Below are 27405 nucleotides of genomic sequence, written 5' to 3' on the forward strand. Positions count from 1 at the left end.
CGACTACCATGCTGCAACTCAGCTTCATAATTGCTAAACAACCAAATATCGCGGTCAGACAGTCTCGCACCCTCAACAATAAGCTCTTGGTCCTCGTCCTCTCCATCTCCATATGGTCTCCACACAACTTGTATATTAAAGATTATGGTTTAGGTATAGACAATTATTCATGCTAATGAATGCTAAATATAAAAAATATTTATAATAATGAGTGCTAAATATATTATAATGACTGTTACTAAAAATGCTAACGATTACAACGACTTACACTAACGAAAATTAAATGCTCAAGGGATAACGATTTGTACTAAGGAATACAAAATCATGCAACGATCATTACTTAAGAATGCAAATGATTACAATGATTTATAGTACTGAAAGTTAAATGCTTAAGCGATAACAATTTTTACTAAGAAATACAAAATTATGCAACGATTATTACTTAAGAATGCAAACAATTACAACGATTTATAGTACTGAAAGTTAAATGCTAAAGTGATAACGATTTGTACTAACGAAGACAAAATCTTGCAACAATAATTACTTAAGAATGCTAAACATTTCAACGATTTATACTAATGAATGATAAGTGCTGAAATGATTGTAAACGATTTTAAACCATTTACCTTATTTAATTGCAGACCATCTAAAATCAACTTAGTATTATCCTCCTTGACATTTATTCTAGCCCATTGACCGATCTTTGGAAAACCATAAATCGCAGGGCTACACTGAGGATGCAACGCGACAATATGCTCCCACGCCTACAAAGACAATATATTAGTAACACTACAACCTTCAACGAGCTTAGTCTACAAGTACTAAATATATAATAAATAAATACCTGAATAAATGGCCAAAACCTTCTGATACTCGCACAGTAAAGTTGATTATACAAGTGTGCGAGCATAGCAGCACCCCATGCCCAGTTGTCGACTTCATCTAAGTCTTTCAGGAACTGCAGCCACAAGTAACTTATTCTTGAACCAGAATAATCGGAAAATAAAGTAAGTCAAAAAAAATAAAGAAGAAAATTGCGCAACTCTTGGTCAGCTCATTCAGATGCACGTGTAGCGGACCGACCTTCTCATTTATTACGAAAAGAAGAAACTTTCATCGATGTGGAATTGCTTCCACCAAAAATACATTTATTTCAGTCGTCCATCGACATTCCTAGAAGGGCCATGCACTTTTCCCTTGCGTTATAATTTGAATCCCGTAACAGGACAGCACTTTCATGGCACTTAAGGCCAGTAATCCGCACCACATCTTCTAGGGTCATTGTGATCTCAAAAGAATCAATTTAGAATGTGTTCTTCTGATGATTTCACTTATTTAATAGGTGGGTCATGGTGTTCCAACACGTTTCAAAATAATGCTGGTCCAGAAGGACGCCAAAGTGCATATTTTGTAATTAATCCTTCTAATATGCACTCAGCTGACCATACCATGACAGAACTACAGGCCACTGACACCGGCCACCGAGCTTTTCACCTGGTTCTCTACTTCTCTTCTGACCTTCCTATAACATAAAATAACATATTATTCATATCAATTGTAAATTAGTCCCATTTATACTTTTACACGTCGCTGTACACAGTAATCGCTATAAATAATAATTGTTATACACATACTATCACAATAATCACTATATATAGTAATCGCTACACATAGTAATCATTATATATAGTAATACCTATCACAATAATCACTATCATAGTAATCGTTATCGCATTAATCACTATCACAATAGTAATCACTATCACAGTAGTACCTATCACGGTAAATCATGACAGACAATATCGATTTATGTACCTTGGTCACACTTTTCTCATCTTCATCTCCTCCCTCCATCCTCTGCCTTTCTTGTTGCTCTGCCGCCTCCCTCTGCTTTTCTACTTCTTCCTTTCTTCACTCCTTCGCCTCCCTCTTTTGCTTTTTAATTTGTTCATTTCTTTCTCTTTCCTTCTTTTCCCTTCCCCTTTCCTTCTCTTCCTCCTCCTGCTTCTTCCTTTCTCTTTCCTTATCTTCCTCGTCCTCCTTCTCCTTCCTTTGCCTTTCATTCTCTTCCTCGTCCTTCTTCTCCTTCCTTTGCCTTTTCTTCTCTTCCTCATCCTGATGCTTATTCCTTTGTCTTTCATCTTCCATCTTCATCATTTTCCTTTCCTTTTCTTCCTTCTCCTTATTCTTTTTTTGCATTTCCCTCTCCTCCACCTCCTTCTTCATTTGCCTTATCCTTCTTTGCTTTTCAAAATATTTCTGCTTCATCATTTTCCTTTCCTTCTCTTTCTCCTCCTTCTTCAATTGCCTTTCCCTCTCATCCTCCTCCTCCTCATTCTTTTTTTGCCTTTCCCTCTCCTCCTCCTCCTTCCTTTGCTTTTCATTTTCCTCCTCCTTCTTCCTTTGCCTTTCCTTCTCCTCCGCCTTCTTCCTTTGTCTTTGCTTTTCATTCTCCTCCTTCTTCTTCCTTTGCTTTTCCTTCTTCTTCATCTTTAGTTCTTCCTCATTATTTCTTTGCTCTTCAGCCTCAATATCTGATGGATAATCCTCCGCATAATACAATTTTAACGCTTTGTCTCTGTCTTTATCAATCTCAATCTTCATTATATTTTGGTACCTTTCATAACGCTCATATAGATGGGACTGGCGGATAACTTCTCTAATAGTCATCCCATAGAACGACTGAGGATTTCTTGTCTGACGAGCTTTAGACATTGCTAACCTGCAAAACACATAAATTTAACTGTATCATTATATGTTACAACCGCTTCCCCAAGTATATGATAATACAAATTATCTCATTCGTTAAACAATCACCAACATTACAAATTGTCACAATATTTTGCTTCATAAGTAAGCATCGTTGTAAGATTTAGCAAACTTAAGTACAAATCGAGGTAACTTCATAAATACACATTGCTAGTGCTTTAAATGTATAAATCATTGTTGCTTCAAACTTACGAATCATTGTATAAATCACAACCTTCATAAGTACATATTGTTGTAATGTTTGGCTTCATACGTAAACATTGTTGTACGATTTATCAAACTTAAGTACAAATCATGGTAGTTTCATTAAATCGTTATTGTTTCAAATGTATAAATCGTTGTTGCATCAAACATACAAATCACTACTGATTTAAATGTATAAATCGTTCATGCTTCAAACAGCTTCAGTGTAGAAATTTAGCCTTCATAAGTACATATCATTGAAATGTTTGGCCTTCATAAGAACAAATCATGCTAATTGTTTTTCGATGCCTAGAATGTGGATAGGTACAAATCGATTTGTTTTAGTATGAAAATAAGTGTTATTTAGCATGAAGACGACCACCCAGTTGTAAGATTTAGCATTCAGATTTATAAATCGATTTGTTTGCATAACGAAACCTTGGTAATTCGATAGTGGAGGAGAAACACTCAGAAGGTAGACGCAGTCGATGGTGCCAACGCTGCTGCCACTGCACAGACGACGACAAAGGATGCTCCGGCGGCAGCAGACGATAACAAAGAGTGCTTCATCGACAATAGATGACAACAAAGGGTGCTTCGGCGACAGCAGACGACAACAAAGGATGCTTCGGCACAGACGACGACAAAGGATGCTATGACAGCAACAAACAATGGCAAAGGAGGGTCCGGTGGCAGCAGACGACGACAAAGGGTGCGTTGTCAAAGAGAGCTCCTGTTACAGCAGATGGTGCAAAAGTTTATTGCTTAGGATGAAAATGGACTGTTTGGACTTTGAAGAGTTAACATCATTCTCGAACCAGCGTTTCACTTTTCTAGATGGAGGATCTCAAACTGCCGTTTCCCTTTTTTGAATGAAGGACATTTTTGTCATTTTCTCGAACCATCATTTTCCCTTTTTTGAATAGAGGACATTTTTGTCATTTTCTCAAACCATCGTTTCATGGCAAGAATGGCGGGAAAGGTTAATTAAGTCTTCAAAACTGCACCAGATTATGATGCTAAGTGATGCCAACACACACAGGAATATGAGCCCCATGAGCTTTTATACGTGGCGCTCATTGGGACCCACAAATACGCACTGTAGCTAACGACCGTCTTCGGGGGGGGGGGGTCATATAACCTGCTTCACTTCTCATATTTCTTGTGTAACGTCGAATGAGATGTTAATAGAGGGAAAATTTGATTATGGTCCAAGTGAATTTTAGGGCTTCAATTTCAACAAAGTTCTCCTAATCCATAATTTACTCTTACTAGTAATGTACACGTGCCAACTGCAAGATCGTGCAGAAAAGAATGGCATATATTTAAATTGAAATTGTCTGGTGAAAATTCATAAAATTCTGACTAATATAGCTTAGTAACAAAGTGAAAATTAAACAATTCTAGAAGCCGACTAATATAAAGTAATAACGGTTTACAAATTGTAGACTTGAAAGCCATGGATGAGGTTTGGACCGCTACAAGAAAATCGATTTATGGATTTAAGATTGGGTAGGTGTGACAATATATATATATATATATATATATATATATATATATATATATATAAAGGAAATGAAAACCTATTCAATGAAACATTATAGTAGATTATTTTTTTTTTAATTCTGACCCATAGACACATGATTGATTTACTAAAAATTGACACTTGGATTATGTACTTTGGATGAAAAAAATTAGTATTTGGAACCTCAAATTTTTATGAAAAATATAGGTTGTTGATTTTTTAAACCTTATAATGACCTATCCATGCTTCCGAATTAAATATTCTAAGAAGTGATTCCTATAAAAACAAGCATAATGAGCATATATGTAAGATCAAAACTTCGAAAAAATGCTAGAAATTCATGAAAATCCACTATCATGTTTCATTTATGGCTTTGGTGTTTAGTAAAACTAGATATATAGAAGATTCGATGATCCTCTGATACCATTTTTCTCCGAACCTATATAGTCAACATATATGGATGAATGTGTTGGATGATGATGAAGTGAAATAGATATTATTTGATGATGATGATGTTTACTTAGTTATTCGCAAAGCTAAATAAGTAGATAATATGCATCTACATGAGGCACTATCTATCAAGCTCAATCATTTGGTGATCATCTAACTATCCTAAAATATGAACGATATTGATGTCCCAAACATTCAACTCAGATATGCAGTTGCCTGAACCGATTATGGATATAGATGTTTGACATGCAAACAATGAAGAATGAATAATTAATGTTGTACATGATCAAAGGATCATCGTAGAGGATATGGAACCATGTGGGCAAACTAGTGCCACTGATCTTCATCGTATATACGACCTTCTCAAGCATATGACAAAGCTATATACAAGTTGTTTGGACTTTGTAATTTATGGTGGATGTGAACTTTTTATGGTTAATCTTAAATATTTAAAATGCATAAATGTTGAATGCATGAAAGCAATAGAAACGATAAATACGCTAAATTTTGATTTAGTTTATGCAACTGAACATTCAATTAGTGGTTGCAGCTATCATGATGACAGTGGAGAATCAAATGACATCGATGATGATGACTTATTGATGAAAGGAGGAAGATAATGATGACATGAGATAAATGGCATTTAAAAAGTCAAACTCTTGGTATATTGTATAACATATATGAATATTTGTTGACAGTATAATTGTTTTATATTATTACACTAATGAGACGTGGTTGAATAAGTTCTTGTTCGATTGATTCTCTTACAATAAAAATCAATTAAAATAATTGAAATAGAAGCATCTCGTTTGTATGATGACTTGCATAATAAATGACTTAATGATTATATACAATTTTAGTAGCTAACAACATGCTCAAATGAACAAAAAATTGCATTCGGTAGAAGGTTTAATGATTATCAATACTGTCATGAGTTTTTGAAAGATTATTTGATCATGAATAACTATAAAAGCAAAATTCTTAAAAAGTTATAGTAATAGAGTCATTGTCATATGCAGGAGAGAGAACTCTCCGATGACAGTTGATTGCCCTTGAAAGATTCATTACACACAAGTGCACAAATTAAGGTTCTTTTAAGTAAAAAAGTATCAAAGTGAGCATACATGTGATGGATTACTGGGCAACCTTATAATAAAAAAAATTTCTTTCAATTAGATTTTAAGTGTTTGACTCCAAGAAAAACCGTGAATAACATCAATCATGAGGAATGTGTGAAGGTTACTTACAAACAAGCATGACATAAACAAGAATGAACTAAGGAGGTACTACATTCAAAGAGTCCTTCAGAATGTTTTTCGCCTATTGTATCATTTGATGAAGGCTAACTAAGGATCGTTACATACCATTATTATCATCATTTATGTTCTCTATGATGAGGATGGGTTTTCAGATGATTAACTATAACACCCATGAACAACTTGCGACTCACGAACAATTTTGTTCTCCTAAAATTTTCCTATCTCACCCATATCATTAGATGCGCTTACCAGAAAAACTTATTGTTGATGATTTTTCACTGATGTAGTGTCTCTTTTATATTATGCACGTACTAAAATCCACATATTTTATAAAAAGATCACATATCTAATTGTGCGGAGAGACGCAAATATGTCATGTTCTAAAATTTCTTATGTTCACAACAAAAAAAGTGTTTTTTCTCATAGAAAATCATATTTTATAGGTACAAAATATATGTAATTTTAATAAAGTATTTACGAAATTATGATCATAAGGAAGTTCACAAAACTTGTTTTTGTGTACTTCGTAAATACCACAAAAATTGGAGCAAGCATACATTTAAATGACGGTTAAATAAAGAATAAGGAAGGTTCACACGGTTTTTTATAATTTTGGTATAAAATATGTGATTTTACTAAGTATTTATGATTTTATGATTAATAGAGAAGACTTCATAAATAACATAATTTTTTGCTCATTTTTTTAGGTTTGCAACAAAAATGCGAAGACATCCTTTTAAGTAGGATTTTGTGATGCCTGATCAACAAATCGATATATCGCACAAACTTAGTGAGTTTCGTATATGCAAAAGGTAAAAAAGTTTTAACAAAGTTGGCCATTTGCGATTTTGGTCATCAGCCAAATTTTATGGGGTTTTTAAGAAAACACATCATTTTTACCATACAATACTATAATTTTCTGCCACTTTCTGAACCTCCATGGACACATGCAAATTTTTTTTTGCAATACCTAATGATCTTTTGGCATTCCATCATGAGATTTTTTAAAATTGCCCTATGAAAGGTGTTCCTCTTCTAACAAGTATGCCCCTAATTAGATAACCTACCTATATAGTTTGGAATTAAATGAGTTAGATGGTTAAGTCATTCACTCATCTATTAAGGGTGACTTATGGATGTTACCAAGTTGACGAGACATCATAAGTGCCAAACCCATGGGTATGCCTCATCTCTTGCCACAAGACCAGACATACTCTTCGATGGGCAGAGGGGATCTCAAGAGTTTTACGGCCAACAAATGTAAGGTGGGTGATGGGGTTTTCTTTCCCAAGAACTATCCAACAAATAAAATGGGCTTTTGTGTTCAAATCCCGTGGGCAGGGTGGCATAGGTTGTCCCTCGACCAACTATGATTACAGAACAAACACATCCGTCTAAACTAGTTGAGTGACACACATCATTCGCACCACCAATCACCATAATGAGCTGGGTGAACAAACTGGAGAGTAATAGCTGCAAGTCGATGAGGAATCGTCTGTTGACACCCCTGCTTTGGTACCGGTTCATGCCCACAGCGTCCCCCCAAGTTGGCATGAATAGAGGATAGATGCCAAACTAAGCAAAAGGTCACCTTCCTCACAATCAGCTTGTCTTCCGCTAACTTTAGAGTTCACATCAGAGGAGAATCTGATGCTTTGCAGAAGTTGGGAACAAGAACGAGGGAACTGATCTCTCTCTCTCTCTCTCTCTCTCGTAGACAAGCCCCTACGATGGCTATACAATTAGGCAGTTATTCAACTACCCATACCAGTAGGATTGGAACTTGCAACGTCCTATGACACGGTGACTTGCACAAACTGGTACTACCAAACAGACAGGCTCCCCTTGGTAAGTTTTAAAAGTTGGTTATTTTTTTACAATTACAAAATTACTTTTTTTTTTACAAAAAAGCTATACATGGTCCATGGTTTTTATTGAAAAACAATGCCTATTATTCACTATTTGGGTTGTGATTCTCTCCAACATATAAAATTTATCAAAAAATATCTAACCCAGTTGTGAAAAAAATCTGTTAAAACTAATTCATTTGCACTTAAAACATTGGTATGAATGAGTTCATATTAGACTAGGATTCACCTGGCCACATAAAGATTTTTTTTTGGATTCTTGTTTAGAATTTCATATGATATGAAAAATAAAAATCATACAAGGTTTCTTAATGGATAAAGGCTCTATCTTTGGGAATTATAAATAGAGGGTGATCTCTTTTTAGAAAAGGTAGAGAGATAATTCTTGGCTTGAGAGAGAGAGAGAAAAGACAGAGTATATCTTTTTTGATATAGAAAGATGATGGTTTTGCTCTCTTTGATGGTTTATCGGTGTTTGAGACTTCTCTTGGGTTTTGAGAGGAGTGAGAGGGAGAGAGAATGTATTAGCTTGTTTTTAGTAATAGAGAAGTGTTAGTATTTGTGTACCTGCAAGTATATTTGTTGATGCCACCGAGTGTGCGTGCAGGTGCTCGGCATTCTCCTCATCTGATTGACGCCCACGATAAGCACAAGCCTTAGGTCGACGGTGAGCAGAACCCTATACCACGTAAACCTAAATGTGAAATTTGGGTAGACTATTGCCATGAATCTCTCATCATCTTTGTAGCAGCCAACCCCCTTATATAATGGGGAAAGAGGCAGTTACATACGTAACTCCCACCCACTATCTCCTCATTATGTGGTCCACTAATGGTGTCAAACTGGGTCACCCAAATGGGTTGGATCCAGATCCGTTATGTTCAACATTCTTTCACTTGACCCATTGAGACCAAAAGTGCACTAAATCGAGGTTTATACCGTTATCTCGATTTAATTCTTCACGTGGGTTCACATGCTACCCTTTATCACAAGGAATCAAGATCTTTTACGGAAAATATATTTGTATTATGGAGCATGCCCATACACACATTAAAATGCTTGTATATTCATGACAAGATACACTTTATATCAAAAAATACAAGTTCATGCTTCCACTTATATGCATAAACTAATTTTGATGATAAAATATCATGAATTGAGTCATAATTCATACTTAATGCTTAAAACCATCATGCATGACTTAACCAACATGAATTACATAAATTAATATGCATAAGTCATGCTTTCCATACAATAAACACTTTATAAAGCATGAAAAACAATAAAAGCAAGCTCATATGGGTAAAACCCAGAGTCTTCAAACAGGAACCGGTCTTATACGACCCTGAACCAGTCTGAAAACATCTTGAACCGGCCCCGAACCGATCATCTAAGGGTCCAAACCGGTTCTGAACCTTATGAACCGGTGCCAAGTATAAACAAAAGTTCACAAAATCTTATGACCGTATGTTAGAATCCTTGTATCTTCATAGATTTATGAAAACAAGGTCTTAGCTTCTCGGAACCGGTCAAAAATGGCTCCGAACCGGTTTTGGAAAGGGCCAAATTAATCAGAGATCCAGTTCAGTTTCAAACAGTGCCAGGATTTTGATTTGGTTCATATTATCACCAAAGTGATCTGAGTCGTATTGATTAAGGATATCTGTAGTGGGGTGAAAGTTACGTACGTAACTGCCTCTTTTTCCATTATGTGGTCCACTAATGTGGCCCACTAATGATGTCAAACTGGGTCACCTGAATGGGTTAGACCCAGATCCATTATGTTCAACATTCTCCCACTTAACCCATTGACACAAAAAGTGTACTAAATCGAGGTTTATACTGTTATCTCAATTTAATTCTTTATGTGGGTTCACATGCTACCCTTTATTATAAGGATGAATCATATGAGTCATAGAGATAAACACTCCTTTATGAAATGTCATATTCCCATGTACTACACCATAATTCACCTTCAGTGCTTTAGCATATTGAAATTAGCTTTATGAATAGATTGGTCTCTTACCTATTCCATTGATCCCTTAATATTGTTATTCTGCTATTCTCTCTAACCTATATGAGAGATCCTTTATGCAAAATCAATAATTTACAAAGCCATATAGAATCAAATGTGATCACATAATGTATTGTCATACATAAGAAGGAATAAAAAAAACCCATTCTCTTTACATGTTGGGAATACAATCTCGGTGCTATCCCTTTAGTAAGATGATCCAGAGTCGTTTCCTTCGTCCCAATTGTATCAATACATACCAGATGATTCTCAGTCCTTTCTTTAAGAACAAATTATTTTAACTCTATGTGTCAACACAAGATTGAGCTCTTGTTGTTATTTAAAAAGGACACGACTGCTTCATTATCACAAAAGATCTTTAGTGGTTTCTCAATAGAACCTAAGATCCATAATAAAACTTCTTATCCAAACGGTCTGAGATAAAATCTCGTATAAAATTTATGTCACAATGGATTTCAGAAATTTCTTCACTGTATTGCAGTGAGAGATGACACCTCGAATATTCTGAGTCACTCAATATTCTGTGAATTTGGAACACAACAACCTACCTTTGGATAGAATCGTTGTTTCATAAACCCACACACAATCATAATAACGAATCTTAATACAATTCAAAGAATCCTTAATCAATACGACTCAAATCACTTTGGTGATAACATGAATCGGTCAATCAAGATCTTTTACAAAAAATATATTCGTATTATGGAGCATGTCCATGCACACATTAAAATACTGATATATTCATGACAAGATACACTTTATATAAAAAAATATAAGTTCATGAAGCGTGGTGGACCTATAACCTAATGTTGGTGTTTTCTGTATCAACATACACAGAAAGCATACCTGCAAGTATATCTGTTGATGCCACAGAGTGTGTGTGCGAGTGCTCAGCATTCTCCTCATCCGATTGATGCCCACGATGAGCCCAGGCCTTAGGTTGACAGTGAGCATGACCCTATACCACGTAAACCCGAATGTGAAATTTGGGTAGACTGTTGCCATGAATCTCTCATCATCTTCGTAGCAGCCAACCCCCTTATATAATGGGGGAAGAGGCAGTTACGTACGTAACTCCCGCCCACTATCTCTCCATTATGTGGTCCACTAATGGTGTCAAACCGGGTCACCCAAATGGGTTGGACCCATATCAGTTATGTCCAACAAGAAGAAGATTTGGGTTGTACACATCGATCCTTTTGGTGGGTCAAACGATAGGTATGGTTGTTCCTATTTGTAACTTTATATGTTCTCTCTTGTATCAATGACTAATTATATTAACAAAGACTCTCAGTACTCTCTTAGTGGATGTAGCCAGTTTTTCGTAAAATCTTATTGTCTTGTAGTTATTTGATCCAATGCTGGTTTTATTATAATTGCCAGTGTTTTCTAATCATATAAATATCAAAATCTCACCTACACCTCAAAATCACATGTACAACTTGATATATCCCAACCTAAACCCAAACCGAATCAAATCATTTTGCGACTAAGTTATATTTGCAAAATTTATATGGACACTTGTTAACTCATATGTTACCTCATATGGGTATATAATTAACACAATCTCATTTAAATTTTGTTTTACTTGGATTCAATTTTGAAATTTAGGGAGTTTTAATACTCAACTCAATTCATTTCCGACCTGATTTATAACCCAACATGTTAATGCAATAAGTCCACAAGTTAAGTCATGCCCATTATTGCTGGACTATGTATTAACCTGACAAAGTATATAATAAATGGTATGAATTTAATTCAATATCTGACCGAACCCTTAATCCGTTTAGCAGAATTCAGTAGCCAAAGTTAGGTCTAGTTAATAATCTGATATAAATTAGATATTGAGTTTTGCATCTGAATCCAAATCCAAATCTAACTTCGAATCAAGTTAATGTAAATAAGTTCTTATTTTCTGATGTCCACTACGGAAGATTCAAGCTAGGGAGTCTGCTAGCTTGGTCCTCGACATGAATCATTTTCTCATGTCATGTAAAAATGGTTTTATGTAAATGAGTCGAATCCGGTTCATTACTCATCTGGTGCGACTTCATTTCACGTGCAATCCTGTGAGTTGGACCAAATTCACATTCACATTGAATTTGATTCATTTTCAGAGTCGGTTCATTTTTTTTAAAGGCAAGCTGGGTTAGGCGGACCCCTACCAGAACAACAGCTGCCCCATGTGGCAAAGGGATTCGATCCTGGGGCTTCAGCTTGACACAAGACCCCGCTTACCACATGGGATACCACCTCGGTGGTAGAGTCTGTTATTACATATGAAAAGTCTCTATTATGGCATATTGTATGTAATCCCAGTTGTTTCACTCTACACTTTTCTCATGATCAAGCACCTGCCTCAATTTGTAATTGGTTGTGTACCACCCAAATCTAAACCCTACTTGTCAAGTTTGAATCAACAGCTAGACCTGACCATTCATTTTTATTCGGCCCTCGTATATGTATTTAATTCTTAAGCCAGCAGGTTTAAAATTTGATGGTTTAAGATTTTCATAATTATTCAAGGCTTAAAAAATCTTATTTTTATTTTAAAAAACATGATCCAAGCATTGTTTCTTAGTAAACTACTGCCAAATTTAAGGAAAATATGTAAAAATATCTTCAAAAACCCAGTTAACTAGAAAAGTGGTTAGTAGCTACCACCACTCTCTCTCTCTCTCTCTGCCTATTTTGATCCACGCCTACCGTTGGCATACCGAGCTTTTGAAGAGTTTTATGTTTTTTCTCAAATTTGCCAATGCAGATGCATCATACATGCTTGATTTTATAAGAATGGATTCTTAGATTGTTTGATTGTGACACGCAGCTAGGTTTTAATAAGATCTGAAATTCAACCATCTAAAATTTTCATAAATATCCAAGCTTAAAAATTTACTTATCTTCATCAAAAAACATGATAAATTTTTTTACAATGTCAGATGCACTATGAAGTCAAATTTTGTAAAAACACCCCAAAAAATACTGTTCACTCATATAGGCACCTACCTTCCATATATATGGGTTAATCTACCATTAAACCAGTTAGGTTTAACATTAGATGGATTTAAGCTTATGGAAATAACTAAAACACACTAAAAATGTCATTTTTAAAAATGCAAAGTTACTTTTGAAGTAAAAAATTTAACTTTGATAGCTTCATAAAGTTACTTTTTTAGAAAAAGTATTTGACTTTTCCGCCTGCATCCAGCTCGAACTCCCTCTCCCTCAACCTCCATCGACCAACATCTCTGCATCCCCAGACCATACATAGCATTTTGGCTAAAACTGGTTTCATGTGCTGTTCAAAATGAACCATTAATTTCTTCTGTTTTCTCTTATTGTAATGAAGCTTAAATAAGTTTTTCTGATTTACTAGCATTTCACCAATTGGGATGCTCTGGTTTATATTTCAAGCTTTTGATGTTTCTGTTTTTCTATATTTCAAGACCGCCCTAAGCTTTTGAGAGAAAAGGGATTAGTGAAAAGAGAAAAAAAAAGGCAAAGCCCCATTGAGATAAAAATGGCCTAAACCATAGAGACATATATAGTCACTGTATGTGCACATGGTATCGCCCAACTCTTTTTTTTTTTTCAAAAAAAGAGTTGGACAATAATGTTACTTGACTTCATAATCTTCACTTGCTATGTTTTTTGTCTTTACAGAAAACCAATCCAGTGATTGCTGAAATTTTTAAACTCATGTCAAGGGATGAAGCTAGGCATGCAGGGTACGCAATCAAAACATGAAGTTTTGTCCTTGCTGGTTCAAACGACCAAGAATAGAATACATCCTAATTGTTCTCTCATTATCCCCTCGATTTGTGCAAAATTCTGCAGGTTTCTGAACAAGGTTCTTGCTGATTTCAATCTGGCACTGGATCTGGGTTTCCTGACCAAGGCTAGGAAGTACACATTTTCAGACCAAAGTCCATATTTTATGCCACGTACCTGTCTCAGAAGATTGGATACTGGAGATACATCACAATTTACAGGCAATTGAAGGCCAACTCCGAACACCAAGTCTATCCAATCTTCTAGTACTTTGAGAACTGGTGTCAAGATGAGAACAGACATGGTGATTTCTTCTCTGCACTGATGAAAGCTCAGCCTTAATTTCTTAATCTGGCAGTCCAAACTATGGGCGAGATTTTTCTGTCCTCTCTGTAAGTCCTCTCTCTTGTACTGGAATATTCACAACTCTACATATTGAGAAGACAGCTCTCTCTCTCTCTCTCTCTCTCTCTCTCTCTCTCTCTCTCTTGCGCGCACGCGCCTTCGCTCATACACACACGCATTTGATATATGCACAGACATCATTTGACTGAGTTTTACTTATCTGATACAGGTGTACGTGACAGTGTACCTTAATGACTGCCAGAGGACTGCTTTCTATGAAGGCGTAGGCCTTACCACAAAGGAATTCGACATGCATGTTATCATAGAGTAAGCACATGCCATCGTGTTGCACATTCTAGTCATGCACAAATCAAAGTTTCAGAAACCAGAGTTGGCTCAGATGGCAACGTGGTTCGAGTCAAGTTAACCTGTGTGAATCTTGTCAAGCTGAAAAAAATAAGGAACCTGAGCCAATCTTAATATATCCTAGCCATATCAACTCTTCAGCCAAAAAGAAAGAAAATTGAAACCCCGTTGATAAACGCCAAGGTACGCTGCTCCACTGGTTCCCTCAAGAAACCCGACTTCTCTCCCATTTTAGTATACATTTGATCTATATACCGTTGCTCTCATAGTCCAAGTTGTGTTAAATCTGATTATTGTGACCAGTTTCTCATCTCTTGTCTTTGTTTTCAGACTAACGGGACAACGGCAAGGATTTTCCCAGCTGTGTTGGATGTGAAGAACCCAGAATTCAAGAGGCTGGACAGGATGTTCAAGATAAACATGCAGCTGACTGCTGTCAGCAACAGCAACGATCCTGCTTTCCTGAAGAACTTGAAGAAAACACCCCTTGTTGCTGCTCAAGTCTCTGAGCTCATCGCAACTTATCTCATGCCTCCTGTTGAATCTGGATCTGTTGATTTCACAGACTTTGAGCACCGGCTTGTTTATCAGTTAGGTAGAAGAGGACCACCCCTTCTTTATTTGATTATTTTAACTGCATAAATGATCATTATAAGAGTTTTTCATTGGCCACTATTATTAACCTCTCTACTTGTTTTGATTACCAAGCAAGCAATAGCACAAATTTTACAATTGACACCTAGGTCAAGACCATGATGTAACTTTAGTCACTCTTGTAGTTGCAGCAGCACCCACTCAGGCAGACCTCTGCAGGCAGAAAACCCAAGATCTATCTAACAAACCCCTTGGCCAACTTGGATCTAAGGTTGGGAAGCCAGGTTTTACACACTTTGCGCATCTAAAACTGGAGATTGTAATTAACTCAAGGATACAACAGTTGGGCAGGTTTGATTGCTGTCATTACTTGGCACCCATTTTGGCAATGAAGTTGGCCCTGGTTTGAAACAAGGTGTTCTCTCCAGGAGGAAACAAGGTGATAAAATAGTGGTGGCATTTGAAAATTAAACAGACTTGTCATGAAGAACAAGCGGAAGAAGAGAGATGGCCAGATCAAAGTGCAGTTTTGACTCCACATCAAAACATAAATACTTGTAAGAGTGTTTAAATTATCTGCCAAAGCACCACAACAATTAACCACCAACTCGGAGTTCAAAATCGAAGTCAGAGGGAATATAACAATTGCAACAGCATTTACACTAATTCACTCAAGCATCTCAATTATCCAAAGATTCTGAATCGTAAAACTGAGATCAGAATAGTTAAAACGAATGCAGCCTCATCTCAAGGTTGATAAACATCAGGAAGCCGAAGACCAACACTAGCAGCAGACTTGCTTAGCGTTCTCTTCATTTCATCAGCTCTATCCACGGCAATGTTGTAAGAGAACAGTAGGTCCTGCAGAACCCATTGAAATTTTCAGGTGAATAAACTTGAGGCATGATTGCTATACCTCATTATCATGCAGTGAGGTGCATGCAGGGTTCAAACCTGCTTCCTGAATCCTGAGGCAGGAATGGAGGGGCCCATCTGTTTCAATGGGCAGGAACGGATTCATATGAAAGGCATGTCCTTTGAGAAATGACCATGGCAGGGTCCTTATGAAATGACCCCACAAGGGAACTGTTTGTTTCAGCCACCATGGGAAAACGAGATTATTTTCCACAGGATTGAGTGAAACAAACAGGCAAGCAAGATTCAGAAGGAAATGAAAGTTATTTATGAGGTATGAAACTTAAAGAATAACAAGGAAAAAGTGACAGAAACATCAAGAAAAGGAAAGAAGTTGGGAAAAAGGATCATAATGGAGTTCCTAAGTACCTTATAATGGTGCACACTATTAAGCACAAGTGTGTAATCCTTTGCAAGCTTTATCTTCTTCTGAATAAAATCTTGATCCGACAGTCCGATGTTTTTCCTGAACTCCTGAATTATGAAGTCTCTAAAATGCCTTCTAGTTCCTTCTTTACCTATGTGTTTGTCAACAGCTTTGAGAAGGTGACGATATGCAGACACAACTTCCATGGTTTAACGCAACCCAACTAAGATTTACCATAAGGAAAACACAAAACAGAACATATCAAACAAACAAGAACAAGATATTTCCTTGAATATGATATAGGTTACCACTAGTTACCAAGATTAACAAGAATGCAATGACTTCACCATTAATACTTAAAATTTAATAATCATGTTATGGGTTTTGAACTAGAATAAGGTAAAACAAGAAAAAAGCAAAAAGATTTCCGCTAAATTGAGTGCCTACCTGTGAATAATGACGGGGGGGGGGACTTTTTAAACAAAATACATTAAATCAGTAAATTTTCTTTTTCTAAGGGGAAATCAGTAAATTTCTATAAAACAGAATTTCCAGCCACCATGCTACCACTTCAAAGTCGTATTTTTTTCCCAAGTTTGCACGAAACAATAGAAACAACTGAATTATAAATCATGTTGCTAAAGTTTTAATAAGTTTGTAAAATACTTCATAAAGTAACAATTTCAAGTTACTATAAACTTTTTAACAGTGAAGAAACTATCAGCTAAAACAAGAACCTATCTTTCCATCAAGCCACTAAGCGAGGAACAATGAAAATCGTGTACTACAGTACTAGTCCTTTTTTTTATTTATCAGATATTTCACATGACACCGACATATACAAGTCAAAATTCTAAGCTATTTTCAGTATAACGTTTTGCACTCAATCCCCCAACAGATAAAAGAAAAAAACAAGTAAAAGAAAAGAAAAGCAGGCAAGTCCTAGAAACAATGAAATGCCTCCATGCATAAATCCCATAAAACGCTTAGTAATTATGCAAACCAAACATTCTCTTCAAGATTTGAAACCCGAATTGGTTAAAAATCTCATACTGTATTCTCTAACAAGATGCTTCTTAAAGAGACCATTTTGCGCAAAATCAAAAACATCAAAACTGTTCTCATTTTCTTTGAGACATTTTGTCAAACAGTACGCAGGCATCAAATAGAAGGACAAAATTTCCCAAAATTCTGTTGACAATTACCCAACAGAACGAAAACCAAAACAAACCCTTGGACAAATCTGGGATTGCTTCATACGAACGCTAGAAAAAATAATAAATGGATAAATAAATTTCACATAAAATGAGCTAAAAATGTAAAACTAAAGGGAAAAAAACAATGGGTACATTTTTTACCAAACCGTGATCATCACAGAGTGGCAAAATTCGATTAAATAGGCAATAAAGCTACGAAAGATGAGCGCCGTACCTCAAACTTCAAAAAATCAGGAATTTGGAACTACCAAATCAAGAATTTGTTTCGGAATTGCACGCTCCAAACGGCATTTCTTCCACCAAGAGGATAACAGGTTCTGTCGTTCACCAGTTTGTGCTCCGAGGCATATAAAGACATTGAATTCGATCATGTTCCATGGAGCCTCCAGAGATGTGAATGATTCAGATCTGGTTTGGATGTACACAATAACGGATCCAACTTAACTCAATGCAGCACAACGAAATAAAGATTTGGATCCGGGCTAGGGCTGGTAAACGAGCTGAATGAACCGAGCCTAAAGTATTCAAGCTGTTGTGGTTTTGGCTAAAAATTAATAGCCTTTCAACCAAACTTCTTTAGCCAAATAACCCTTTCTTTGCCTAAGTTTTTTTGAGAAATGAGTTTTGGAGGGAAAGTTCACTTTATGAAACATGTTTAGTCCTATATGGAACATTTTTTGAGAAATACATTGGGTTTAAAATGTGCAGAGATGACTTAGCCTTTGAACTTTGGACTTGGACTTGGACTCGGATTCGGATTCGAATTCGAATTCGAATTCGTATCAGCTTGATTCGGTCTTTTATATATTGAGAATGTTTAATATATATGTGTTTGTGTTACTTTTCTTTTGGGATTTTTTCTGTGAAACGTTGAAAGCATGCACAGTTAATTTTAATTGATTATGTTTTTTAGATATGCTTGTGTTACTTATTTTCTGATGAATTTTTATTATGTTTTTTATATATGCTTGTGAAACGTTGAAAGCTTAGATATATATGTTTGATTTTGATTTGTATATATGTGTGAGTTTTTGTGATTTTTTCTATAAAAGCCTGAAAACATGTTTAGCATTAAGGATTATGTAATATGCTATTTATGTATGTATGTGTTACTGTGCTTCTGTGATTTTTTCTATAAAAGGCTGAAAGCATGATTATTTATATATATATGTGTGTGTGTGTGTGTGTGTGTGTGTGTGTGTGTGTGTGTGTGTGTGTGTACAGTGTACAATTATATATATGTATATTCTGGTTATATATATTTTGCATTTGTGAGATGAAAACATCTTACTACTAAAAGAATGAAACATGTTTTTATGTATATTTTGTATACTTTTTTATTTTTTAATTGGGGTACCGACTAGTCAGAGTAAATCCATAAATAATTATACAAGCTACAAATGGGTTCCCTAGGCTATCCTGATGGGATGCATCTTCGCACTCGACTCGGCATTTGGCAGTGTCTCTGAACTTTGTTCACTGGTGTCCTTTCAGCTGTAGCAATTGCTTCGCAGTGTTCAAACTTGAGTGGATGATTTTCTATTCCCCAAAACGCTGATGACAGAGTTGTCCATAGGCTCTGTCCTGCTATATCACTGATCTATCATTGGGCCTAGCAGTTTCCATCAGTTACTGATCATCTATCTCTGCAGGCTGATTTTTATTTGGCGCAGCTTCATAGGCTTTTTGCAAGAAGGGATAGTTGGATACAATGATGGCAATCAAAGGCTTCTTTTCTGATTGTAGAATTAGATTTTTCATGTTTTCTGTTTTCTGCTGCTTTTTCCATCCTTTTTTCTTTTTATTTTTTGTGCTATTTTTATGGTGTTCTCTTGCTGGACGATCTCTCATCACCTCTCCCTACGCCTAATTATTCCAACCGCTAAATAAAAAATCTTTGTTTTCTTTAAAAGAAAGAAAACACAAGCTACAAATGAAAAATAAGAACAAAAACAAAAAAAAAAACACTAAATACCATCTCAAGGAGAGGCTAAAAGATAGGATATTATTACATGATGACATCCGAGAACTGAAAGCTGTGACAATCAAGTTTATAACCAGTACTCCCTCGTTTACTTGAAGCCACCCAATAACAAAAATTTCCAAAAAGGAGGAGCAAGCAATTTAATACATTTGACCTCCCAACTTCCGGCTGGACAATCTCTTTTCAGAAATCCTAGATCCAGATCCCTTCCAAATAACCAATAACCCTAACTATTCAAAAAGAACATCAAAACAACAACATCAATATCAAGACCAAGAGCGACAAGAAACAAGAGCATTAAAGAAAAAAAAATCCTAAAAGTCGACAAGAAACAAGAAAGAAAAAAAAACCTAAAATTCGCAAATCCCGCATTCCAATCCGCACGAGAAACCCAGAATCCAATGTGGTAACGCATAAAAAACGAACTCTATGGAGCGCATAACAAACGAAACACATTCAATAACAAAAGAGTATATCCAGCCACTGAAACTCGGTTTTCATCTAAATGCTGGGCCAAAAAAGCCAATAAAATCAATATACCAAATCTACAGCAATTTATATTAATCTTTCGCGAAAAGAAACAGTGATTATGACATTGGAAAAGGAGATGGATAATCGTAAAGGCAATAAACGGAACTCAGAGAGCGAGAGATATTACCGCCGGAGACGGCCGCGATCGACGCCGGAGGAAGCCACGCGCGGGATGCACTCAGATGGCAGTGGCGCAGGAGGAAACGGGCGGGGGAATGCCCTTGCGCGAAACAATAAAGGAAATGGTTTTGTCCTGGACGTAAACGCGCTCAGGCCCCCTTGGGTCCGACGAATTCGTCCGGAACATGCGTCTCATTTGAACTAAATCGTACCGTTTTTCTCGAATCTGTTCCGCATTTGCAATAGCAACCGGGCTCACAAGAATCCAGAATGATGAAGTTCCCGAGCAGGAATTGTCCCATGGCTTAAACGCACCCTAAATTGCGCTTAGTAGGTTCAGAGCCCTTCATTTTTTTGTTTAACGAGTCATCTCGAGCTCAATCCATTTTTCTGGAACTCACCATGAGGTTAAGCTTGAACTTGAGCTCGAGTTAACCGAGCTTGAACACCCTCTATGTGGTTCATTCGGCTCATTTGCCAGCCTACTGAACAAATTCCTGAGCCAAATGTGGAGTTTCACCCATTACTAGTAGAGAGAGAGAGAGAGAGACGAAAATGACAAGACAGTTTATCTAATCTTATTAAAAACAGAATTCTAAAAGAAATCCTTAGATTCCTTCAAAAAATAAAAATAAATGCTTAGATAATACAAATGCCAAAACCAGTTTAACCTCCTTTTTGAACTCACAATCTCATAGAACAATAATGCCTATTTAGATGCTATTTGCGTTTAGACTAAACATACTTAATCTATTTTACTATAATCAGGTTTGAGTCCAACATGAAAACCAAAGTTACTCATTAGTGGATAATTTTAATCAATTAAAATATCTAAAATACACATAAAAAGTTTTTGGTTTGCATTATTGGCGTGTGTATTTTTTATTTAGCTTTAGTCACATATTAAACACATTAATTAGGTTTGTCAAATATCTTTCAAAACTCTCAAGTTAACTGTCACTTCAATGCTAGAGTGATGATGAAAATATTGAATGACAGAAATAACAGTTGTGGCTTTTAATTATTGCAAACTAATATATATATATATATATATACATGAGAATAGGGCAACAGTAGATGGCACTTAGAAATGGAATAGGCAGATCGGCGTCGCCCAAAGGACCATCAACCGCCCCTAAAGACCATTTTTGCAGAAAAAATTTCCACTGATGACAAGTGTGTTCAATGAGATGTCTCTCTTGGACGATACTCTCTCTCTCTCTCTCTCTTTATATATATATATATATATATATATATATATATATATATATATATATATTATGGCAAGTAATTAGGTTTTTAAAAGGATCCAAAAATCAATGGCGCACAATGTACTAAAATTTTATAACTCAAAAGATTACATTTTTACATAAGGAAATCACTATCCAAAGCTTATCTTGGCAAAGGAACCATGTTGAACACATCTATGCGGTTAAATTGAGTTGTTACAACTTACACCTAGCTCATTAGTTCAGTATCTTCATTAGTAGCCAGTATTTACTTTATATCTAATATATATTATGCAAACCGCACCTTAAAGAGAAGAAAAGGACATGAGAATGCACAAAATCTACGTGGTTCGACAAGGTGATGAAGAGCAAAAAATCCACCAACAGCTACAAATATCACGAATGACATAAAACCCTAATAGGTACACAAGCAAAAGTCAACAAACATACCGGGTCATGGATAATAGCATATCCAAAATTCATGACACCCATAACAAATCTCCACCTTGGCTTATATTTCATCAAATCCTCACACAATCAAACCTACTCTACCATAAACCACAAGAGTCCTTGAGGACTCAACTCCAAGACTAATAAACACCAATCAAGTCCAAGCAATGCTTGAACTAAGTAACCAGGTTAAACTTTGTTAGCATATCAGTTGAATTATCTGCAATATTAATCTTCTTCATAAGAATATCACCATGTGCAATAACTTCCCAAATGAAATGGTATCTGGCATTGATATGCTTCTTCATCTCATGGTACATTTGGTCATTGGTCAAGTGAATAGCACCACAACTATCACAATAAACAATGATAAACTCTTGACCCAAACTAAACTCACCAAATATGTCAATAATCCAAATAGCCTCTTTTACTACCTCAGACACTATCATATATTTGACCTCTACAGTAGACAATGCAATTGTATGTTTGTAAAGTAGCTTTTGAACTAGCTATCCATCCACCTCCAGAGAACACATAACCAGTAAGTGATATCATGAGTTAACATCCAACCAAACCATCACCAATCATCCAAATCTCCAAACAAACATATCCAACCAAACCATCACCATCATCCCAATCTCCAAACAACCATCTGATGTATTCTTAAAATACATGAGAATCCATTTAATTGATTGCCAATGAGTCATGTATTTACTCACCACACTAACATGTAAAATGTCAGGGCATGTCAAAATCATAGCATACATAATACTACTAATTGCACTATAATAAAGTACATTTAACATGTATTCTACAATTTTATAGCAATTGAAAGATTGAAATGCGAAGCAAGAGGGGGTCCTTACAGGCTTGGCATCTTTTATGCTAAAATGCTCCAAAACTCTATTAATATACTTCTCATGCAACGATTGTAACTTTCATGTCTTCCGATCCATCTTAGTTTGCATAACAAGGATCTCCTTGGTTGGTCTCAAATCCTTCATTTCAAACTCGCACAAACTGCATGTATTTACTCACCACAAAAGAGGCTATGATTAGGAGGATGACACACCTTTTCCCACGATATACTCTCTTTGACTTGTTGATTTTTATTACATTAAAACATTGAACCTGCGATGCTTCAACATATGACATGGTAAATAAAAATGTCAAATACATATACATGTGCATTTAGTGACAGACTCTCTCCTTCTCTCTTATTTTCTTTTTATTTTTTTATATAACTATCCTTACAAGTGTAATATACATGTATTTTTTAGTTAGAGGTTTGCACATTTTGAGGACATTCACAACTACTCTATTTGCATTTTTATGTTTTTATTTTTTATTTTTAATAAAAGAAGATTCACACATGTCGGAGACATTCACAATTATGAGTTGTAAATGCGGTGTGTTATATTTGTAGAAGAGCAAAAATGTCCTAAAAAAGTCAAGAATCAAAATTTTGGACATGAGGTAAATTTCAGCAAATTGCGAAGCCTTTTCAGCAAGGCATTATTTTGCAAGGACAATACGGTCATTTTTGCATGTAATATCTAACACAAGTTTGTTCAACTGTTGATGTCCTCCTTTTATGTAAGGTACTGTTGATGTGCACCTTCTATGCAAGGTGACACTGTGGTGTCTTTGCTTCCCAAGTTGAATTGCTTATAGAGGGATATGGTTATATGCAACTACTTTAGGCAGGTTATGAGATTTTAAAACTCTTAGAATGGGTGGATCAGATTTGCCTAATTAAGTTGTTTAATTAGCTAAAGGACTTCAAATTGATTTGTGCACTTCAATACGGGTGGATCGGTTTTGCTCTTGCTACATCTTTTGCAGCTTGATTGCTTTTGACATTTGAGTGGCTGAATATCTTGCCCGAGCATTTAATGCCATTATAACTAGAGACCAGAAAATCATAGGGTGCATTTGTTTTCTTTCCATCAAAGGAAAGGGCTTTTTATGGGAAAAGGCATCAATTTCCAACACGTCTTTGTCATCCTTTTCATGAGAATATTTTCATTTGGAAGGAGGTATGAAAGTATTTGCACATGAAAAGTGGCAAGTGGTGGAAAGCTGTAGTTCGTTTTTGCCTTGACGGATGACACCTTCCTTCTGTGATGATTTGATATTTGTTTCACTTACGGTGGGAAAATGGAGAGAAAAGGATGCAGCTTAGCATTTTTTCATAAAAAAAAAAAATCATAAAAGTGAAACAAATGGAGCCTAAATTGCTAGGACCAAAATGGTTGGTACTTCCCAAAATCTGTTCTAAGTTACTTTACAAAATATTTTGTCATTCTTCTTGCATCTTTGCAAATTTACTCTTTAATAAATTTCATATTTGGACATGCAAATCATGAAATTAAAACAACTAGAAATTTTAAGAAATTGATGAATACACATAAGTTCAAGGAAACTGAAAATCTCCTACTTACACATTCGAGTAGATAAGGTGACTGTTGAGAAATTGCCTAATGTTGGGCTTCTGGACTATTTGGCGAATCAAGAACAATGACATAACTTTATATATATATATATATATATATATATATATATATATATATATATATATAGGGAAATTGGAATATGTAAACTAGCAAAATATATAAACTAGTATGAATCAAGATTTTCGTAGTTTTTTACAAATCTAATCCTGCATAGGCATTCCACATGGTTCATTTGCTTGAAATCGACTATTGAATCATAGTAATCGGATCAGGAAATATGATTTTGTATGCTTGAATATTTACTAAATTTTTGAGTTGTGGACTTTCAAGCTTTAAAAGATCCTTCTTATACATCATAATCAGATCATCTAAGAGTTTGTTTCTATAAAATCAAGCATCTAGATGCATCCGTACTGTGAAATTTTAGAAAACAAATAAGAAAAAACTATAAAAATCTCGGTGCAAATAAGTTTACATATTCCAATTACCTATATATATATATATAGAGAGAGAGAGAGAGCCGAATCAAAGATATCAACATTACGACAGGTTCAACAGACGTTGAAACCGACAAACAAAACACACAGGACCCAGACCGACAAAGAACACAAGCCAAAAAAGCACAAAATACAAATAAAAAACAAGGCGATCAGTCTGGATCCGGGGGAGGCCTTAGCGGCAATTGGCACTGAAGATCAGAAAGAAAGATGCGTAACGAGGCGTATACATCCGCTATAATATAATTTACTAACTTGTTGAAATTAACCGGGATCTGCCTGAAAATAGCATTGTTGCGCGACATCCAAACAGCCCACCAGGAAGAAAGCAACCAAGTTCTCCAAATGATCCGCCAACTTTTACATCTACGAACTGGCTGGGGTCCCCACAAGAGGTCCACAGCGAAAGACTCCTGACGCACACACACTACCGGCTTATTTCAGGTAACTTTAAAGATATTCTGAAAGACTTGACATTCTCAAAATAGGTGCAACGCAGATTCCTCGGCCCCCTCGCAAAGAGCACATTTACTCACAATATAGAAACCTATAGACTTGAGGAAGCTATCTGTCTGCACCCGATCTTGCAGAATAAGCCAAGCAAGGAAGCATGCTTTCGGAGGGGGACCTTTGCCCCAGATAATCCTCGTATGGAACCGATTCATACCTGTCGGAAGGAGAGAAAGGTAGGTGTCTCTAGTACGGATGGAGCTGTTCTGGGAGATCGCTCTACAAAAAAACTGACTCTGAGCGACGTCGCCGCCCTCACCACCCCCACACAGTAGACCAAGCTTGAATCCATGATCTATACAGATGCGAAAGGGGCGACCTAATCGCACGCTGACCCCCAAACAAAGACTCCACCGATCCATATTTAGCCTGAAGGAGATTTGCACAAGGGAACCCCGGTTGGTGTACAAGTCAACTTTGCTTAACAACAAGAACAATACTTCTTAACCTGGAGTCCGAAATCCCCAACCCCCCTCTATTCTCTAGCATCCTTATAGTGTCCCAACCCACAAGGTGACACTTGTTATTATTACCTTGCCCTGACCATAGAAACCTGGTCAATAACCCAGAGAGCTTCTTATTGATCCCCATAGGCATAAGGAACATAGACATAAGAAATTCTGGCATCACATTTAAAACATATTTGATGAGGGTAAGTCTGCAGGCAATCAAAAGGTAGGAGGCTTGTCAGGTCGAGATCTTAGTCTGAACCTTTTGTAGAGTGGCGTTCCAAGCAATTGATGGAATCCATGAGAGCTGAAGCGGCAGACCAAGGTAGGAGAAAAACTTATCCGAGGAGGCACACTGAAAGATCTTCTGATCGATGGCCTGCATATGTGGAGGAACATTAATCATGGAAATGCAACACTTATCATTGTTTAGGGAGAGACCCGATATCGATAGGAAAAAGAGGATGATGAGTTTGACTCTTAACATTTGTTGGATGGATCCAATGCCAAAAACAATCATGTCATCTGCGTAAGTAAGAATATTGCTCTGGAGCTCCTGAACTTCGAGTGACTTAATAGAAAGAGAGAGAGAGAAATGGTGGGTCCCACCTATTTCGGAATAAGTTTTCTTTCTCCGAAAACTCTCTAAGCCAGAAACAAATGCAACTAAGATAATTGTTGAGTTTTCAACTTATCCGGTAAACTCATGAAACCCTGAAATCTCAAAACAAAAAAACATGATATTTTCAAAAATATCAATAGTCTTCGTTATATCACGATTTTAATATTTTTAGTTTCTATATTGCTCATATTTTCCTTCTTTGTTTGATATAATTTCATTTTTATTAATATATACCAACACACGACTTCCCTTGCTTAGAAAATCTATGAGTATCATATCAGACAAGGCGGTTATGAACTTCATCATCATTCTCAATCATTCCTACCCCAGTCAGTGGCCCACATAGGTTCGGGTAGAGACAGGTTCGATTGTATTTTCTCATACCCGACCCATATATGATACATTTGATTCAGGCCAAAGATTGGGTCTGGACATGGCTGAAATTGTAGATCTATATGGATTCGTGGGGTTTGGACATGAATCGAATTAGGTATAAACGGGCAGGGTTTCAAATAGATCGACTCGTCTTTTAATCAAGTCTAAAAATTAGACCTAGACTTGACCTAATTTAATGTAAGTCGGGTTTAGGACTAGGTATGGTTTAAATTCTAAACCCATATGGGCTAATGGGTTTGGATGCAAACGAGTTGTGCCTGAATCAAAGCTGTACTTTAATGGGGTTGGATATTATCTTTTATCAAGAATACATATTAACAAACTCTAATATAAATACTTGTAAATTGAAAAGCTTATTAAAGTCATGTTGTAAAGCATACCAAAAATGAAAGACAATTCTTGAAACAGGTCTGGATACATATCTGGTCCGGGATTGGATTAATTCAGGTGATGGGTCGGTTTAGGTTGGGTTGGTTCTGATTCAGGTAGAGTATGAA

The 27405-nt window shown here is 36.1% G+C and overlaps 1 protein-coding gene and 1 pseudogene across 2 annotated transcripts; one reads left to right on the plus strand and one right to left on the minus strand.

Moving 5' to 3' along the window:
- Positions 1-15213, plus strand: part of LOC149826892 (magnesium-protoporphyrin IX monomethyl ester [oxidative] cyclase, chloroplastic-like) — a 32875-nt pseudogene extending 17662 nt beyond the window's left edge.
- Positions 15214-15692: 479 nt separating this feature from the next.
- LOC149826893 (uncharacterized) lies at positions 15693-20385 on the minus strand. 2 transcript variants are annotated; one of them, XM_090020159.1, is made up of 3 exons: positions 20307-20385; positions 16450-16670; positions 15693-16026 (listed from the first exon to the last, which is right to left on the minus strand). In XM_090020159.1, the coding sequence occupies exons 2-3, from the start codon at positions 16651-16653 to the stop codon at positions 15913-15915; spliced, it is 318 nt and encodes a 105-aa protein (XP_089876285.1). In that variant the 5' UTR covers positions 16654-16670; positions 20307-20385; the 3' UTR covers positions 15693-15912. The 2 variants fall into 2 exon arrangements, with proteins under 2 accessions (XP_089876285.1, XP_089876286.1); XM_090020160.1 differs by lacking the exon at positions 20307-20385 and adding an exon at positions 17879-18065.
- Between the last annotated feature and the right edge of the window lie 7020 nt (positions 20386-27405).

This window comes from Nuphar pumila, chromosome 10 (assembly GCF_984573655.1).
Source record: "Nuphar pumila chromosome 10, dmNupPumi1.hap1.1, whole genome shotgun sequence".
In the NCBI taxonomy this organism is placed as follows: domain Eukaryota; kingdom Viridiplantae; phylum Streptophyta; class Magnoliopsida; order Nymphaeales; family Nymphaeaceae; genus Nuphar; species Nuphar pumila.

Coding starts and splice junctions, on each gene's coding strand:
- LOC149826893 (XM_090020159.1), bottom strand. CDS start 16,653: ATGGAAGTTGTGTCTGCATATCGTCACCTTCTCAAAGCTGTTGACAAA. Junction 16,027..16,449: donor ATAGTGTGCACCATTATAAG/GTACTTAGGAAC, acceptor TGGGTTCTGCAG/GACCTACTGTTCTCTTACAA.